The 18706-nt window shown below is 36.3% G+C and overlaps 2 protein-coding genes across 5 annotated transcripts in view; one reads left to right on the forward strand and one right to left on the reverse strand.

Annotated features, from left to right (window-relative positions):
- Positions 1-329: 329 nt before the first annotated feature.
- LOC134841851 (neuronal acetylcholine receptor subunit alpha-6-like) lies at positions 330-7756 on the reverse strand. Its single transcript, XM_063857890.1, has 4 exons — positions 7720-7756; positions 3387-3560; positions 2799-2990; positions 330-1006 (listed from the first exon to the last, which is right to left on the reverse strand). Exons 1-4 carry the CDS (start codon positions 7754-7756, stop codon positions 330-332), a joined length of 1080 nt encoding a protein of 359 aa, XP_063713960.1.
- Positions 7757-8706: 950 nt separating this feature from the next.
- Positions 8707-18706, forward strand: part of LOC134842618 (serine-rich adhesin for platelets-like) — a 72304-nt gene continuing 62304 nt past the window's right edge. For all 4 annotated transcript variants that reach the window (XM_063859037.1, XM_063859038.1, XM_063859039.1 and 1 more), the window contains exons 1-6: positions 8707-8964; positions 12976-13269; positions 13796-13926; positions 17508-17590; positions 17708-17777; positions 18207-18291. In XM_063859037.1, the coding sequence (XP_063715107.1) occupies positions 8717-8964; positions 12976-13269; positions 13796-13926; positions 17508-17590; positions 17708-17777; positions 18207-18291 (911 nt within the window). In that variant the 5' untranslated portion in view covers positions 8707-8716. The remainder of the gene's footprint in view (positions 8965-12975; positions 13270-13795; positions 13927-17507; positions 17591-17707; positions 17778-18206; positions 18292-18706) is intronic.

The following is an 18706-nucleotide window of genomic DNA, read 5'->3' on the forward strand; positions in this document are numbered from 1 at the left end:
AGCAGAACGACTGTATCCTAAGATTTATTTAAATTGTTCTTGTGCTGAAACTACAAGTAGTTTCAGCACTTACAAATAATTGTCCGTGGTAGTGATGGAATATGATTGGTTAGTTAGTAATATTTTATAGAGATAGTTTTATAATATAATTGGTTTATAAATACTAGTCCAGAACTGGTTCCATAGTTCTTAAAGACTCTGGTCGGAATATTCTGTCCTGCTTGTACTTATCTCGATTGGTTTTTCTCATTATAGAGTATGAAATAACTGTTGTCTACTTTTTGACCACGCTCCCAATAGTTGGAAAAGAGACTGTTTGAAAACAGAATCTACATAGAAACGAAAAAAATAATTGTGTAAAGCACAATGAAACAGAGATACACTCCTCCTATTAGCTTTTCCACTTGTCTCCGAGACATCCTTTTCTTCGTCTTTCCCCAAATGTCAGTCAGAGATGAGAAGATCTCCTTATCTGACTTTTTATGTTCTTTCTCTGTTGAAGCATGATGATGATCGCTTTGTCTCGACCCTGTGTTCTCTTGCTCGTCGCTATTATTTCCAACTACACTTGAGAAACCTCGGCTTGAGTATCTTCTTGCGTCACAATTACTGCCATCTTTTCCTTCGACCACGTCTTCGTGGGAATCATCCACCATAACATTAACCGAGATAGTTCCAATCACCATTGATAGACACGACAGCACAATACTCGATAGAAGATACGAGAACAATCTCGGAAATGATTTTGAACTCATCGGAATAAATTCGGTGAAGACTGTCAGGTTGACACACAGAGCGAGTGTTACAGTGATACCAAAGCCCTTTTTTTCCCCGATTTCGCCCGGGATGAAAAAAATTAGAGCGCTTAAGAACAAAATAAGGGCGTTCGGAATGACAAGGTTTATGACGAAAAACGTTTGGAGACGTTTGAAAGATACTTTCAATGCAGCTTCGCTGAACAAACCGTAGAAAGATGAGTTTGTTTCCCTCGGCTCACATGAAACGCCTAAAAACAACGACTGTTGACCCCTGGATTAGCACAAAGCTCGACTAGCATAAACGTGAAAAAGAATCGACTAGCACATTTTTGATAGATTTATTTCTCAAAAAGGGGGAAAAAGAATCAAATTTAGGAATGTGTGAAAAAAACTGTCTTTCATGTATATATTTTTTGTGTAAAACGATTTTAACTTTGAAAATGTTTTCGTTCGTTTTTTGACTTTTATGCAAGTGGATACGATTTTCTATTTTAAAAGTTTTATGCGAGTCAAGCAAGCAAACGGAAATCCTTAACAGTTAAATCATGACCATTCACACCCTCACCTGTAATGAATCGAACCGAATTTTGATAGCTGTGCAAATTGTGCAACGTGTTAAAAAACTGTGATTTATGAATATTTATTTTTTGTATAATGATTTTAGTTTCGACAAATTTTGAATTGCGTTTCGAATTTCATGCTAAAATTTTCGATGAATTCCCATAAGTCCCAATATTCATAGCTCCCAAAATAAAAAAAATTAGTCCCATAAGTCCCAAAATTTATCTTCTTGAATTCTGATTGGCTCAAATTTGAGCCAAGGAATTTTTGGATTCATTTTCATTGTTTACTGTTCAAGCAGCAAAAACTCAACAAGCTGCAGAATAGTGACCGCCGCAGCCGCGGGAATTTGTGTTGCGAGCTTGCCACCAAAGGGTAGGTAGGACTCTACACGAAACTTAGCGCCGCTTATCGCCGCAAAGCGACGACGCGCGCATAGCGCGCCTACCGGCGACCTTAAACCGAGACTCGGTTAATTTAGTCTTTTGACCAATTGAAAAGATTTGGGACTTATGCGACAGCTTTTTTATTTTGGGATCTATGGGACTGATTTTTCATTTTTGGACCTATGAATACGCACCGTGGATTCATATTTCAATTTTAAAAGTTTTTTTTGCAAATTGAGCAAAGAAAACAAAAATCCTTAGAACTTAAATCGTGCGAAAGGAAATATCAACCGAAATTTCCTAATGCTGACATCGTGATCAACCACAAGCCGGCAAGTAATGACTTGAACTGCATCCTGATTGTCGAATGTCGAATGCCGCGCGAGTTGTCGAATGTGTGAAAAAACTATGATTTATTTGTTGTGTGTAAGAGTTTTAGCTTTGATAATATACGAATTTCGTGTTTCAACTTTTATGCTAGTCGATACGGTTTTCAATTTTAAAAGTTTTATGCTAATCGAGCTTTATGCTATTCGATACACCGCCCAACGACTGTTTTAAAATAAAGTACCGATTTTCTTTATTGTATGCGTAAATTGCTCTTAAAGAATTTGCTTATAAGTGCGTGTTTTCTTAATTTTATGTTTAAAGTTACTCATAAAGTTTTTTATTGAAAAAAGAAAAAAAGCTAGTGAAGGGAGAAAAACAAACAAACAAAATTGACATTTGAAATCTTGGTAACTCCCCCCCCCCCCCCCTCTGGTACCTTGTAACGAATCCCCCCCGCCCCTATAAAGAGGAATTGAACGGTTAAGCATATACGAATTTTGTACCTTGTTAACTATTTTCCCTTTTGTGGGGGGGGGGGGGGGTAGGGGGGAATAGTTAACAAGATCCGCCAACCCTATAAAGAACAAATTCAATGGTTGAGTATCTGGGCATTTTGGACCTTGTAACCAACTTCGCCCTTCTGCAATAGAGATTATACAGGCTTGATTGTTGTACTCCTCGCTCCTATTACCCATTCATATGGAACCTCTGTGCCAGATTACAAAAACGTTAGAATCAGTTTTGATTGAAAGAAGTAACTTACTTTCCAGGGACCAAAGGCTGTCTTCCTGGTAGAACGAGAGGTCTATATCACTGTCATCGCAGGTCATCTGCACTTCATTGGCATCGTACTGCCACGAGCCCAGAGGTATTTCACATGTCTGGGAGTCGAAGGGGAAGTCAGTGATATCTAGGTTGCACGAAGTACGGTAGTCCGTCGGACGGGCCCAGTATACTAATGAGGGGAGAAATTCAAACAGACTTCACAATAATTTTTAAATGTTTATGGTAAATTAATATGGAGTCATTTAAGTGATTCTTTAAGAAGTCAGTGGTATCATTAATTTTGTTTATGTTATGTACCAGGGGCGGATCTAGGATTTTCCCAGAGATCTAAAAAGGCCCTATTTTGGCAAATTTTTGAAACAACAGACCAAAAAAGATTTTTTTAGGCCTTTTTTGGAAAAGCTTGACCAAAAAATCGCGTTTTTTCGGCGCGCGCTTCCCCCTCAAAATTAGTATATAATGGTGCCGAAGGCGCTTTAGAAAAATTTTAGGGTCCGTCAGCCAAAAATGGATATCTCAAATTAGTGAAAAGGGGCCCCTTTGGGTTGACAGGGGGTCGAATCACTGTTTTTTCCTAAACTCTCTGAAATGCTCCCTTTTCCGTCTGAGTGCACAGTCAGTGGAACAACAATGTCGAACTTGTTGTGATCGAAGGTGCGCACATCATTGTATGGAAGAACATCGGGAGTCCAGATGTCTTCTCGGAACACCCGCACCCTCTCCAGTCCAGAGTGGTCCGCTGGATCCCATGTCAGAAGTTGGTCATACCCACAACATTCAAACACTTTAATCTGTTTTTTTTTCTTCAGACAATCTTTTAAAAAATTAGTATAAGGGTACCGTTTATAAATAGTTAATTAGTGTAAATGATCATTGAACAAGAATTTCAATTTTTTTTCGAGCCACTGTAATTAGGGCAACAAAAAATAATACAAAAACTTTACTTAACCGAAAAATAATTTTTTTCTTTCAATTTTTTTAAAAATATTTATATCCAATCCCCTGCAAAAAATTGGCCGAAAGAAAAAACAAAATAATTCAGTCCGGTTTTTCTCGAGACCGAAACAAACTTTTAATTTTGAAACCGAAGCGTGACTTAAAGGGCTCCGGTATGACACAGCAGTAACTCTTCTATTGTTTATTGGTAGGTAGCTAATTTTGCGCTTAAAAATATAAACGAGGCCCTAGTTCCGTCCTTCAGCTAAGCGTGGTCGGAAAAACAACAGATAAGACAACTATTACACAAAGTACCAAAAGTCGACAATTTTTAATTTAAGATTAACCAGTTTTTCTTTAGTCAAATACAGTTTTTCAGTAGAAGTAGTTTTCCAGAATAAAATTGGTACTAAATGGAAGGGTTCAATTTTTCTGGAACTTAGGTTTTTAGTGATTGGATTTATGTGGCGTGCCATTGAAGACGTTGAAAATTCAACATTTCGATCGACTGATCTTTCATGTCGAACCCAATCAGCTGGTATAATGTAACCCGGAAATGAACCAAAGTTATATCAGACTGGTTTCTAACTGGTCTCACTCTGATGTCATAATTGGACAGAAGTTTCCGGAGGAGTGACGCTTCAGGCAGTGAAGATGAGTCATTGGTAGCATCAGCTGCTCAACAAAAGTAATTTGCAACATTTGAAACCAAGAACAGAAAAAAAATAGCTGGAATTTAAGGTGTCCTTTAAGGTGTCTCCAAGAAGTTTCGGCGATGTAAAAACAAAACGTAAAAAGTTCGATTGAATTCTCAAGAAAAATTTCAAAAATGTTTTTGTTGTTGCTTTTTTCTCCACACCCAATACAACTAACAAAATAAAATATTGTGATGCTACTAACACTTTTTGAATCCGTTGCCTCAATTCAATTTGAAATGGTTTCTGAACCGGATAAACTTGCGGTTTACGGGTCAGAAACGCAATATATTGAACTTTAATTATCTCATATTGACAACTGTGAAATATTGCAAATAAAGATGACAAACGATTTCCGGTTAAGTTTTCCCTTTTGAGCTCAAAACAACAAAATCCTTCATACCGCTTTAAGCATTTGGTCAAAACTTGCTATTTATAAGGTCGCTTCTTGTCCGGGAAAATAATATTCCGAGCACAAATTCTTCGTCAAAATTTATTATTGTCTCTTTTTTTTGAAAAAAGGGTCGGAATATTTATGCTTGCTGGTTTTTTTAATGAATGAAAAACCTGTGCATTTTTCAATATTCTTTGCGTGTTCCAATTGTGATGGTGGAAACCCTCATACGCGAAAGACAGAATGCGCGAAAATCTAAATCAGTTAATCAGATTTCAGTAATCTAAAATGTGGAAAGAATGTAAACATTTCCAGGGACTGAATATTGATATTGGCCGAATATAAAAACGGCAGAAATATGCAAAATTTTCAAATTGTCACTGACTGCCACTGCCGCCGAGTTGGAACAAATTTTAGATCATGTTAACTCCCCCCCCCCTTCTATTGCAATAGGGGGGGATAGTTAACATGATCCCAAATTTTATGTTTCAAGGTTTTCGTTATGAAAGAAGCAAAAATTGCTTCATTTAACTGAATGGCAATTGCTTCTTTCTAAAAAATTGACTTTCAGCTAATTTTGTTTTCGGTCCTTCGCTTACGAGTTTTTTCGCCCATTCGGTCCTTCGCGCATGAGAATAGCCCCCAATTGCGATACCTTAATCAAGCTCAAAAATTATTCGAAGTGGAGTTGAGGACGCTTATTGGCCCAAATAAAGTGGCAATAAAAGCGAAGTAAATTACTTTATATGTTACATAGGAAAAATTACAAAAAAAGAAGAATATTCCACATTGCTTGATCAATGTTGTTTCTTGAAATTAAAGCATTATTAAAGCTTATTCCAACTAGCCTAAAATAAAGTCAAAATATCAAGCCTCCATTATTGTATGTTTTAAACATGAGGATTTACATTTAAACTAGACAAGACTGCTAATATCAGGGCGTTGCCCTGGATGTTTTGACTGTACTTTAGGCTAGTTGGAATAAACTTAGCTGTGAAATCTCCATAATAGATTTTAAGAAAAAACATTGTTAAAATAATTTAGAATATTTTTCGTTTTTTAGAGTTTTCGAAAAAAGATCTTTGATATGTGCTAGATGCAGAGCAAACGGATCTTGATTTAGTTGAAATTCTGTTTCGAAAGTTTCGTTTGACAGATAAAGGTGTTTCAAGCAGGAGCTTGAAGTTTTTCGAATTATTTGTTTCAACTTTTTCTATCGGCATTTTTGTACCGATCATTTCTTGTATCGGACATTTGAAAAACAAACATCGGTTTTTTTGTCATTGAATTTATCCATCTTACGTTGATAAGCTGACGTGAATCTAATATTAAGCCATTTCTGCTTAGTGCTATGCAGGGGCGGATCTAGGACTTTCTCGAGGGGGGAGGGCGGATTGTCAAAAAAATTTCGAAAATTTTGTCGACCTTTCTTTTTAGGTCGATCGAATTGATTTTTCGAACTCTCCCTAAGCACGGTTTAGTACCTGTTTGGGCCAAATTTTCTGCACCGCAGGCAAAATTTTGAAAAAGGGATTTGGCCATTTGTATTCTGCAGTGAGTCGATCGATATGTGATGTGGATAAAAGTGATTTTATGCATTTTGTAATTCTGTTCGTTGGCACTGTACTATTTTGATGAAGACTACGAGAATCAATGAAGACGTTTGACCGGGCTGTCCGGGGAGTATGTGACATTCGACCAGAATGTATCAAAATGCAGTTCGAATTCAAATTATTTTTATAGCAGCTGAACGAGAAAATTGGCGGTTTTAGCGCAATAAGGGTGTTAGTCGTTCATTTTGAGGAATTGGTAATGATCAATTCGGTGTGACATGTTAATTTTTTATTTTTCGATTTGGGCATGAAAGACACGTAACGATATTATTTTTCGCGACAACTGAAAAACTGCGAAAAGAGAGAACAACAATATTCTTAGACAGAGAAGAGTCGGACGGAAAACAACGACGAACTGAGAAAATATAGTGATTTACGACCATTGCGAGTTGTAACGATTGTGCCGCTACAATCGTTACAAAGCGATTCCCGGGAACCAGGAAGGATGTTGGGACGACGTGTCCAGCCTTCCGGAAAGAGACAAGACAGCTCTTCGTCCGGATTCAAGAATTCGAAAGGGTCTCGGGAGAGAACTTAAACCTTATTTTAACAAACTTTTACCTTTCTGGAAGGTCTTGAGTTGAATCTAATTATTACCAAATTCATTTTCAGAATATGAGAAGCGAGGAGTTGAGGGAAAGGGTTGATCCATCTCCGATGGGTATGATGATTTTTATCTATTGAACAAAAACAAAAGTAATATAGAAAATAAGCAGTAGCCCTGTTTTTAAGAGTGACCTCGTGGTCTAGGGATACTGAGACCCAGCCATGAGCTCACTATTTTCGCCTGTTTTTGAATTAAACTTCTGAGCGTTCTGGCCGAAGCCGGAAACAGTAACGTTTTTGTCGACCCGATCTTAGAGACGGATTTGGCAGAGAAGGTGAAAAGCATGTAGAGCTGTGTTTAGACGCTAGCCACTCGTTTTACAATCTAGCTTTAGTTTCCTTCGATATGCACTTCCGGGCGAATATTACATAACGAAATCTGATCAAAAGTCGTTTGACTGAGGGCCTAAAATGGTAACTTTTTACTTCGCCCTAAACACCAGAAAATATACTGGATTGGTCTAGACGGTGAAAAACGGGTAGAATTTAGGTAACTGACGCCGACCAGTCGTCAATAGGTGATTTTTCTGCGATTCGTCTTTATTTAGTATTTGGGCGAATGTTACACATCTATTTTCATTTCCCGGAAAATTTTAACATAGACCAAAAAAAATTCACGCGAGCTACCATCTATATATGGTTTCATAGACTTACCAATGTAAACCGGGTCTGAAAATGCCAAGTTTAGCATCGTAGTGAACACTTTCTCGAATAAGCGGAGTATAAAAATTGTTCTTGCGACGTGAAACATTGTCAGTGTTAAGTTTGAAATATCAGTGAAAACTTTACTAAAATTTTTTTGTGAAGATGGTAAATTCACCAGATAAAGTTACATGATTAAAAAATTAAAACAAGGAAATAAAAAAATGAGGACCATACCTATTAGAGGAAGTGAGCAAAAACAAAACTTTACTAAAATTGGCTGTTACTTACTATTTCACGCGGATTGAAAATGTAGTGCAGATGAGGAAGACTGGCATTTTCAGATCCGGCTTACATTGATAAGTCTATGAAACCAAATATTGATAGTAACGTAGATGGTAGCTCTGATGATTTTCTCTTGGCCTATGCTAAAATTTTCCTGGAAATCGAAAAAAATGGTGTCAAAAAAAGGACATGAAAACAGGCATTTTAGAGAGAAAAACCTGAATTTGCGCTTAATTTTTTCCACTAGTGTATCGGCATAATCAATAGAATTGTCTTCAAAAAGTAAATCAACAAAAAACTGAAAAAATTTTTTTAATAATTTCTGAAGTTTTTCCTAATTGTTGCACTGATTATATGAAAATTTTTGTGGCCGAGAAAGCCCTAAATGAATCTTCCAAAACTGGTTTTCTGTTAAGTAAAGTCAATTTTTTTAGCCTAAATGGCCCATATTTATAATTAACTTACGATACTCCATCGCTTTACTCGCTAATTATAGGGCTGCAACTCGAAAATCACACTGGAAAACTTTTTGAATGTCGTTCGAATCACGACTGAAAGGGCTCTGATATGATACATTACTCGACCCATTTCGATTATTTGTGGTACTTGATCTTTCGTGGAAAAAGAAATAAATTAAAACTTTCACCGAATACAAAGTTGAACATATTTTAATTTGATGGACACCTTTCTTATGCATCATTTACCGGAAGAATTTCAGAACTGCATGAGGTCAGAAACAAATTATATGAAATCTGCCGACCAAGAGAAATCAAAGCCGCACCACAGAGAAAAAAGAAGAGAACGATCGACCTCGCCAACCTATGACCACCATCGAAGACGTTCATCGCCTTCAGACGACGATGATCTGTCTCATATCTATCCCGTGAAAAGTATGATAAGCCAGGTTGCTCACGAGCACGAAGATGATCCAGAAATTTACAATGGCGAGGGTGAAGATTACATCAGTGACACGTTGGTGACCAGTTTTTCTTTATCGTTTTAAAGTCATTTTTTTGTCGTAGCTATTGTAGAAGCATAGTAGCGTCTATTAAAGAATTGTGGCCTTTCGGACACTTATGGAAATCACAGAACTCAGGTTACTGATAGTACTATTAAATTAGTTTATAGCTAGCAAGGTGTTATCCAACATTTTTCGCTCGAAGAGGTGTTATTTTGCCGAAACAGCTGGCCTGTTTTTTTTTTTTAAACGGAAAACTTTCCGAATGAAAGTTTTTTTGTTGGACTCTATGAATTAATGTTTTTTTACCCTTGCGATTAGCAAGGGTATTGCCTTGGGTTCTAGACTTTTTCCCCATACATAACCTCACAGAATGGTCAAATAAAGAATTTTATAGCAAGCTGATTTTCCTCGTGTTTTTTTAAAAAAAATTTTCGTTGTCATTAAAAACATGAAAAATCGTTAAGCATCACTTATATTTTTAAATGCGGGCTTCCCTTTCTTGCCATGTTTAATTTTTTTGAACGAATATTTTTTGCATTTTTAACGAAAATTTTTTTGCGCCGATAAGCTATATCGTATTTTGCAATGCTTTAGAAATTTTTCGATTTTCCAGCTTGAATTCGGTGTTTTTAGTCGCCAACTTTGAAAAGTTCCACAAATTTGAATTTTTCAACCCTGTAGTTGAATGCTGTCAAGTCACTCTCAGGGGTTGCAAATCTTGCCTCAAACTTTGACTGCTCAAATCCTTTTATTTTACGAGATACGCCGTTTTTTTTTAATGTTTTTTTTTTCTAAAATTTTCACAAAAACTTGTTTATAAAAACTTGAAAAAAGATTGAATTTTCATTTCTATGGTGTGATTTGGTATCAGGGTACTTTCAAGCGTTGTAAATTGCGACTCCTAATTTGACTGCTCAAATCGTTTCGGTTTTCGAGATATTACGTTTTTTAAGATTTTAAAAAAATTTAAATTAAATTGGGTATAAAAAACTTCACAAAAGTTGAAATTTTCAACTCAATAGTGTAAGGTGCTGTATTTTTTATGATCTGAGATATGAAATTTCTATTATTTTTTCAGAAATTCTCAAAAAATTTAGATTTGATAAATTTCACTAAGTTTGAAATTGTAATTACTATAGCTAGGTGCTGTCGACGTACTCTCTCTCAGGGGTTGCAAATCTTTTCTCAAAATTTGACTGCTCAAGTGCTTTTGAATTTCGATATACGATGGTTTTTTGAGTACTTTTCAAAAAACGAGTTAAATAAAAAAAAACGTTTCAGAGGTTGTAATTCCCAACCATACAGTGCGGTGTTCTCTGGGTACTCTCAGAGGTTGCAGATCTTGCATACAAATTTGATTGCTCAAATAATCTTAGTAGTTGAGATTTGCAGTTTTTGATGCATTTTCAAAAATTTTTACTTACAACTTGAGATCTAATTAAATTATCAAGTTCGAAATACTTAGCACTATGGCGGGGTGTTGTCATCAGTATTCTCCCAAGTAATACTCCAATTATGACTGCTCAGCGCCTTTTGCTTTTTACGGTTGCCTTCATATCGCTGTTTTTTGAATAAGATTTTATGTACAAGCAGCAGTTATGTTCATTTATTTGTTTGAAGCACCGGAGGTGCGTTACACGCTAGTTTTTTGAATTTTTATTTTCAAAAAATCTTTGTTTTGCTCTTTAGTTCGTTTTTAATTTGTGGGTGCATCCTCGATTAATATGGTAGTAACAATTAACTTCTGTCGATATGTTTTGTGCTTGACCTATTCGAAATTCATTTGTTTTGCTTTTTCTTTTCCTCTTTTCGACTTTATAGGTTCCGGCAAAAAGTATATCGGCTTAATGGCCTCGTTTTGCGTCGCTCTACGAGCGAAAAAAGTTTGTGTGTGTGTGTGTTTTGAAGGTGAGGGAGACTTGATCACTTTTGATAAGTCTCAATTTTTTCGGCCTTCTTTATTTTTCTTTTTCTTCCGGCTGGATAGGCTACGGCCTCTATCATATCTGCTTAGCCTTCTTATGTTTCATATGACGTGCGGATAAAGTTTTTTTTAGTGTGTGGACTCAATATTCTTTAAATAAGCCGAAAGTGTTCCTGCCAGGGTATTTTCGGCTTTGTTACCACCTTCGATATAGCGGCTTTCTTGTTTTGTATCGCAAGTGGTGCGAAGCTCAGCGTTCCCTCTGTGTATATGAATTTTTTGCTTTATCATAATTGTTTTTTTTATTTTGAAAATTATTTTGAACATTTTTTATTTAAGATTTTTATTAGCCTTTCCGAAATAAAACTTTAAATACGTTTCTTGTGCCTTGTTTGAGTTTGTCAACTGTGCTTGTATGAATCAGTAGGGTTAGAGAACGGCTGGGACCATTTAATCGAATAATTGTAATTTTTAAATATGCGCAGTGTCTGAAACAAGAAGTATGCCGCTGTAAATCTGGAACATAATTTTGTATCGTAAGTGCTGCGAGGCTCCGCTTTGCCTCTGTGTTATAAATGAAATTGATTTTTTCTTACCAATGGAGCGATCTCTCCCCTCCTCGTTCCGCTAGCTCTATAGGTTATTGATAATTTGGGGCGTTTTATAACCGCTTGAACCTAGTTTCAAATAATACGCTTGCGATTAGCAAGCGTTATCAAATCAAAATATAGTTTTTTTTATTAACAACTAGTTTAACAAAACCAGTTGAAGCTTGTATGATGCTTCCATGCTGCTGACATGCTCAGTTTCATGAAAATTCCCATTTAACCATTGGTTACCACTTACTACTTGTACATGCTGTATTTAGAACTCAACCATTTATTGTCTAATTGTCGTACTTCGATATTTATTTTCTCCTGATGATTTTTTGGCTTCATGATTGTAGGCTTAAGCTCTGTTGGTTTAGTTCTTAAATTCTGTAGTCCACTTTGAATACGCTTCTTATAGAGCTACCGTGGATCTTTGTGGGCGTTTTATGCATTTTTTTGCAATATGTTTTTTTGGCGGAAGTTTCATCTTATTGGCTGTCGGCTTTAATGCTGTTGGCCTATGCACCAATTTTTCCATAAAATGTCCGGTAGTGTTTTTGACATTGATAAGACTCTGGCACCAGTTTTTGAATGCCAAAATTGAACCCCACTAGAACCTTTGAGAAACGTAAATAAATTTAATTACGAAAAGAAAAAAAACGGTTTTATCTATTTCCGGTTTTCCACTTCCTTCTTCAAGTATAACATCGGGGGCGATCATCAGTGCCGAAGTATAACAGTAAAGAACGGATAAGGTGTTCAAGAGAACCGAAAAGTGATGATATTTGGAAATATTGCGTTGTTTTTGAATTGTTTGCCATTTTGCTTAAATACGTTTGACAGTTTTGCTGAGTTATTTGTTTGTTCAGAAAAATTCAGAACGCCGCGCTTAGGGAACTTTTGTATTCAAAATAATTTTTGGCACTGTTGAACAAGATTTTAAATTTCGGGACTCTTGCTCTGCACCGTTACATCGTTGGAAGTTCAGTTTGCTAATTTTTGAGTGTCATGGTGCTTTCATCCCATAATTGTTGTATCGCAAGTGATGCGAAGCTCAGCTTCGCCTCTGTGTATAAATTCATGTGTCCCATTCTGCAGCGAATGTGTACCACTGAAATTCTAAATATCAAAACCGGAAAAGTAGTTTCAGACCAGAGTGAAAGAAACTGACCCAAATTGATGACACATTAAGCGGGCTTGTTTGTTGTCTTAATTGAAGAAAATTTGTTTTCTTAAAAGGCTTATTAAAGTTCTGTATGCGTCAATTCTTGGTTTTAGATACAATGTTAGAATAATGCCTACACAAACAATCGGGCTCGGGGAAAAGTGTGTAAAATCAATTTTTTTACGTAACCACACGGATTGATTTCACGTTTTGTTTTGTTTTGCCGTTTTTGCTTGGGGGGGGGGGGGGAATAGTTTGATCAATTCATCTTCACATTTTTGTTGTATTTATCTGTAAATGCAAAATTACTCTGTCTTCTTTATGTGGTGCTGTGTGGTTTCAGCGATTACATGGTGCAGTGGACGGGTCCGCGAAAGAACCTGCCGGTGGTGCTGTTCCGGGCAGACGCCATTCTGGAGAAAGAGAGCTCGGCCAAGTGTGTGGGTGAGAAGTACCGCCTGGCCTTCAAGATAGTGAGGACCGAGTGTAAGATTGTGAGGTCTGTTCTGGTGTCGCATGGCTTCCACGAAGTCCACCCAAATAGCCTCGACTTCAACGTTATGTGGACCGGCTCACACATCAAACCTTACGTACTGAGAGGCTTCTCCGAGTTCCAGAAGGTCAATCATTTTCCAAGGTCAGTTTAGTTAGCTAGAGAATTCTCTAGACTCAAATAGCATCCATTAGAATTCAAACCCAGTTTTGAGTCTAGAAGTTTCTCGAGGTCGGTAGAATTTTGAAAAAGGTTCATATCAAGAATTTTTCGGAACAACTTGAAGTTGCAATCGATGAGCATTCATGGCTTTGTTCCAGTCGTCACCTGGCCAGAATATGATTTTTCTGAAAAAGCGGTTTTTTTATAAAGATTGAATGAAGGAAGAGAATTTTCACAATTTAAGGACTGTTTTTGTTCACAATTTAAGGACTGTTTTTGTTCACGCTCAGTTTTTCGGGCAGTTTGACTTTTGATTTCGTTTCAAGATTACTGCATTCGTAATTTTCAAATGGAAAGGGAATTTAAGCGCTCAAATATCTTTCGAGTAATTGTGGTTCGTGGTGGGCCGGGCTTGGTTTTAATTGTGAAGGATTTAATCGTGCCGCGTTTTTCCTACTGTCCTTCCATGTTGTTTTTTTTTGTGGTGAGAGATGGTTTTTCTTTCCAGGTCTTACGAGTTGACGCGCAAAGACAGACTGTGTAAGAATGTGCAGAGGATGCAGCACCTGCGGGGCTTCAAACACTTCGACTTCATCCCCCTCACTTTCATCACCCCCATCGAGTTCGGAGACTTCCAGAGTCAGTACTTAATTATTGGTTACACTTGCGAACTGAACTGTCTGGTGATTGAGAACTAGACTTTTCCCAATAAATAAATCTGTAAGAAATGATGTGCTGTTTATTAATTGTCAATAGTCGTGCTGAAGACACTGATCGAGGCAGTGTTGATTTTTTCGGTTCTTTTTTTCATTTTTACACTAGCAATGCTTGTGTTATAGTATGAACTATCTTTTTTTCCCCAACCTAAGTCGCAAATATTGTTGCGACGCAAATATTGTTGCGATAAAATGCGTTCATTTTGATCAATAACCAGCTATTAAGTACAGCCAATGCTAAGGATATTAACACAGACTATTATTGTTCCGAATTTCGTAACGAAAGTAGCGGAATATTTGTGCTCGGAGTGGTTTTTTCCGACAAATTTCGACTTTTTAACTCGCAATTTTTGACGAGAATTTTTTGTATCATTCAGAAAGTATTGTTGTCCTGAGCTTAAATTTGGAAAGATATTTCACCTGTGATCTTTTTTTTGTAAAGTTATGGGGGTTTAAAAATTTCCATTTTGGCCAATTTGGGATAACTAACGCGCGATATTTTTGCACTATTAACGCGTAAGCGGAGATTTAATCCGTCATAAAAATCTTTCTAAATTGTTGAAGGAAGCTTGTTTGCCATAATTAATTTGTTACTAGGAGCGAAATTTATCACTTTTTACTTAATATGGCGTGTGGGGGGATAATTTTCACAAAAAAATCTCATAAAAAAAATTCGTTTTATTTATATTACATTTAATTTTTTCCTGTTATTACTGCTCCATAGACTGCTCTATAAATTGAGGCATGTTAGTTCGTAAATTTATTTTTTTTAAGTTGACTGGTAATGCTAATGCGTCATAATTGGCGAGCGTTACTTGAGAAATTTTTTAGACTCAAAATTTTACTCATTCAGTTTTCCCAGTAACGTTATCGATCATTTTTTTGCTTGTGTATGGGAAGTGCAGCTTCACCTCTGTGTAAATTCTAAGTGAAAGACAAAATGTGCTATGAATGCCGTTCTTAGCGGAGTTTAAATAGCATACAACGTTAAAGAGCACAATTTTGTAAAGAAATTTGGAAAGTTCCAGTCAGTTTTTGTTGAAATGTTTTTTTTTGCATCGCTTTCTTTTTCTGATCCTAACATATCAAAGCAGAAAAATTCCCGTTCTGATAGTAATTTTTGTCTATTAACACGAAGCAGACGCTTGTTTTAGTAAGTGTTCATTCGCCCCGACTTTGTTATGACAAGAATTTACCGCGTTTTAAACTCAATTCTGTTTGTAACATAACTCCTTAAATTATCATCTGAGTATTAAGTGATGATTCGAAATAATTAAGTGTCACTAAATGTAGTGAGGACGCTGAGATATGCTATGTTTTGTTTCCAATTTTTTCGGGGGTTTGTGGCGCAAAAAATCTTTAATGTCTTTAATTTCGAAAGTGGATTTTTAAAGGTTGTTCTGCATATTACAAAAAAATAATCGAGTTTTCTCAAATTGGATTTTTTTACGGTTGCGATTAGCAGGCGTAATGAAATCGAAAGATAGACTTTTTTTGGGTTAAGAACTTGTTTAACAGAATCACTTGGCTCATAATTAATTCAAATTTCTCAGCGTCCCAGGCACACTAAGTCTGGAGGTAACGAATACGCTTGGGATAGCAAAAATTTTGTTTGAATTGCAGCTGGAGCTGTTTTTAACGTGAAATATTCTGTTCCAAAAAAAAACTTTCGGCTTTTCAATTCTTTGCTTATGTTTGTCGGCTTACTTGCCATTTCATAGTTTTTTTTTTGCTGTACGCAATTTTTGTGTCAGTTGTTTTTAGTGTTTTGATTTGCTATTATAATTTGTAATTTTATTACCCTTGACTTCGTATATTTTCTTTTTTTTGCCTGAAATTTTTACTTAGGATAGCGCACAAACTGCTAAAACTCTTTATATTCCGGTTTGACAACGTTTGCTAATCGCAAGCGTAACCATAAATTCTATTTAAAGAGTTTTAGCAGTTTGTGCGCTATCCTAAGTAAAAATTTCAGGCAAAAAAAAAGAAAATATACGAAGTCAAGGGTAATAAAATTACAAATTATAATAGCAAAAAAAACAGACAAATAGAAGTCCGTCAAATAATTTTTGACGCGCGGACAATTTTCTGCTTACTAAAAAAAAACAAGTCCTTGCCAGATTCGAACCAATGACCTTTGTCTTCATAATCAGGAGCATTACCTCTTCGCCATATGCGCGAGTTTACATCTGACTTTTGATTTCATATGAAACAAAGGTAAAATGATTCAAGTGATTCTGTTAAACTAGTAGTTAACCCGAAAAAATGTCTATATTCCGGTTTGACAACGTTTGCTAATCGCAAGCGTAACCATAAATTCTATTTAGACATTTTTTCGGGTTAATTACTAGTTTAACAGAATCACTTGAATCATTTTACCTTTGTTTCATATGAAATCAAAAGTCAGATGTAAACTCGCGCATATGGCGAAGAGGTAATGCTCCTGATTATGAAGACAAAGGTCATTGGTTCGAATCTGGCAAGGACTTGTTTTTTTTAGTAAGCAGAAAATTGTCCGCGCGTCAAAAATTATTTGACGGACTTCTATTTGTCTGTTTTTTTTGTCAGTTTAGTTACCGCAGCGTAAAATTTGCCAAAAGCTTAGGTTTTTTTAAAACTCGAATGAAAAATTTTCAGTGTATTCCGGTTTTGGGTAAGCAATTAAGTTCCAAGAAGTTGCCTTTTTTTTGCAATTTTTTGATTTTTTTTTCATTCTGTTCATTAAAAATTATGTAAGTTGTTTTTATAAATTCAAGGAAAGTTCTGTGGATTTATTGTAGTGGTAACACCAATGCCTGACAAATCGCAGAAATTCGATTTCAGTCGGGACCTGCTTTTTGTCGAAACTGAAAGTTTTCGAATATTCTAGACTTTCGTATCTGCTAACTTTGTCGGTTTAGGTCCCGCAGAATGGTCCGGTTTCTTTTAAGCATTTCATTTTGAAAACTCTTTTTTAAGTTTCTCATGGTGTAGCTATTTTTTCAGATGTTTTTTGTCCTTTTTTTGTAATTTTTATAACTTTTTTGAAGTTTTTTTTTGTTTGATTTGTTTTTTTTTTCATTTGCTGGTAATTGTAGTCATTGAATTTTGTAGCGCAAGTGATACGAAACTCCACTTTGTGTTCCAAACTTTCCATGACAATAGTTTTTTTTTCGGTTATATGGGAGTTGATCCAATTTTTGCCGGCTCAGTTTCTGCTCGATAATTGTTTTCATTAAACGCCGTCTATCCCAAGTGTTGTAAAGCTCGGTTTCACTTCTGTGTGAAAACTGTTCCAACAGAAAGTAATTTTGAAACTCCAAGAGCTTTGACGTGATATGTATATTTTCTGAATTGCGAAAGTTGAGAATATTCAAAAATTAGTCTGTTGACTTTGATTAGGAAATACAAAAATTGCGCGTTTAGTAGTGCTATAGCCCTAGCTTGATGCTTGGAAGGACACTACGATACCTGGCTTCATAAGCTGCGATAGTCTGTTGGTTATGTTGGCTGGTTTGTATGCAGGTACTTTCGCCAAAGAAAAAGGAGTTTGGATAGTGAAACCAGTGGCGTCTTCAAGAGGACGCGGTATCTTCCTCATTAATCATGTGAGTAGCGCTGGATTTCACGTGTGGACCGCAGTAAACTATTGAACCAATGATACCGAAGAACTGAAAAGAACCACGAAGATTTTCTGTGTTGATTTCTCAAATTCATTTTTTTAGCCAAGTCAAGTGCCGATGGACGAAACACTCATTGTATCTCGCTACATCAACAACCCACTTCTTATCGATGGTAAATATGAGTATGTGAAAGGTGGATGGATGTTTCGCCTCTTTACAGCCCTGTCATAATCAAGCTTGCGATTTATTTCCCTTTTTTTTCGCTTAAAATGTTTTTTTTTTGCCAAAAGGTTTTCAACGAATCTTATATCGACTGAGTCCCCTGATAGAGTGCTTCGTTTGAAGAGCGATAAGGAATTCTATTTACAAACAATTCCACTTCGTCTATTTTTTTTGTCGGCGACTAGCTTGCGATTCTGCTTGTGATAATAATGCTGGGCAGAGGTTGTGTGAAGACAAAATCCTTTTATGGTGGGACTTTCTTTTCGTTAATTGTTTGTGGGAGGAGGGGGGTTATGAAAAAGCGCCGATGTTCGAAAAAAAGTCGGGGTCCCCTTCTCACGATACCATGTGTCTCAAATGTGACGCTTGCCTGTTTTAGACTTCAAGTTTGACATTCGGATATACGTGCTAGTTACTTCATACGATCCCCTCATTGTCTATCTATATGAAGAAGGTCTCGCAAGGTAAGCAGCTAAAGTCACAACTTACTTCGCACCATGGACCTGCTGACCCACTATTCGACCTGTGTTTACGCTTGGGACCTGTGATCAAACTGGAATATAGATTTTTTTCTAGTTAACAACTAGTTTAACAAAATCAGTTGAATCAGTTAGCTCGGCTGTTAGCCACAGCCAAAGGTAGCTAATAGCAACAGAACAGAATGCCTGTCAACAGTTTTTTTTGAGCATGTCTGACTTTTAAAAAATGGCCGTTTCGTTCGAAATTTTATTGTTGGTTTTTTCAACTCTTGTTTTTAATTTTTTTTTGCTTCAATGGTTTCAGCTGATACATATCTGTTTAGTTGCTTGTTAATTCGTTGTATTTAGCACCAATTTTTTCAAATTTCTCTTGAGCGTACGGAAGGGTAGGATGGAGAGA

The sequence above is a fragment of the Symsagittifera roscoffensis genome, chromosome 3 (genome assembly GCF_963678635.1).
Source record: "Symsagittifera roscoffensis chromosome 3, txSymRosc1.1, whole genome shotgun sequence".
In the NCBI taxonomy this organism is placed as follows: Eukaryota; Metazoa; Xenacoelomorpha; order Acoela; family Convolutidae; genus Symsagittifera; species Symsagittifera roscoffensis.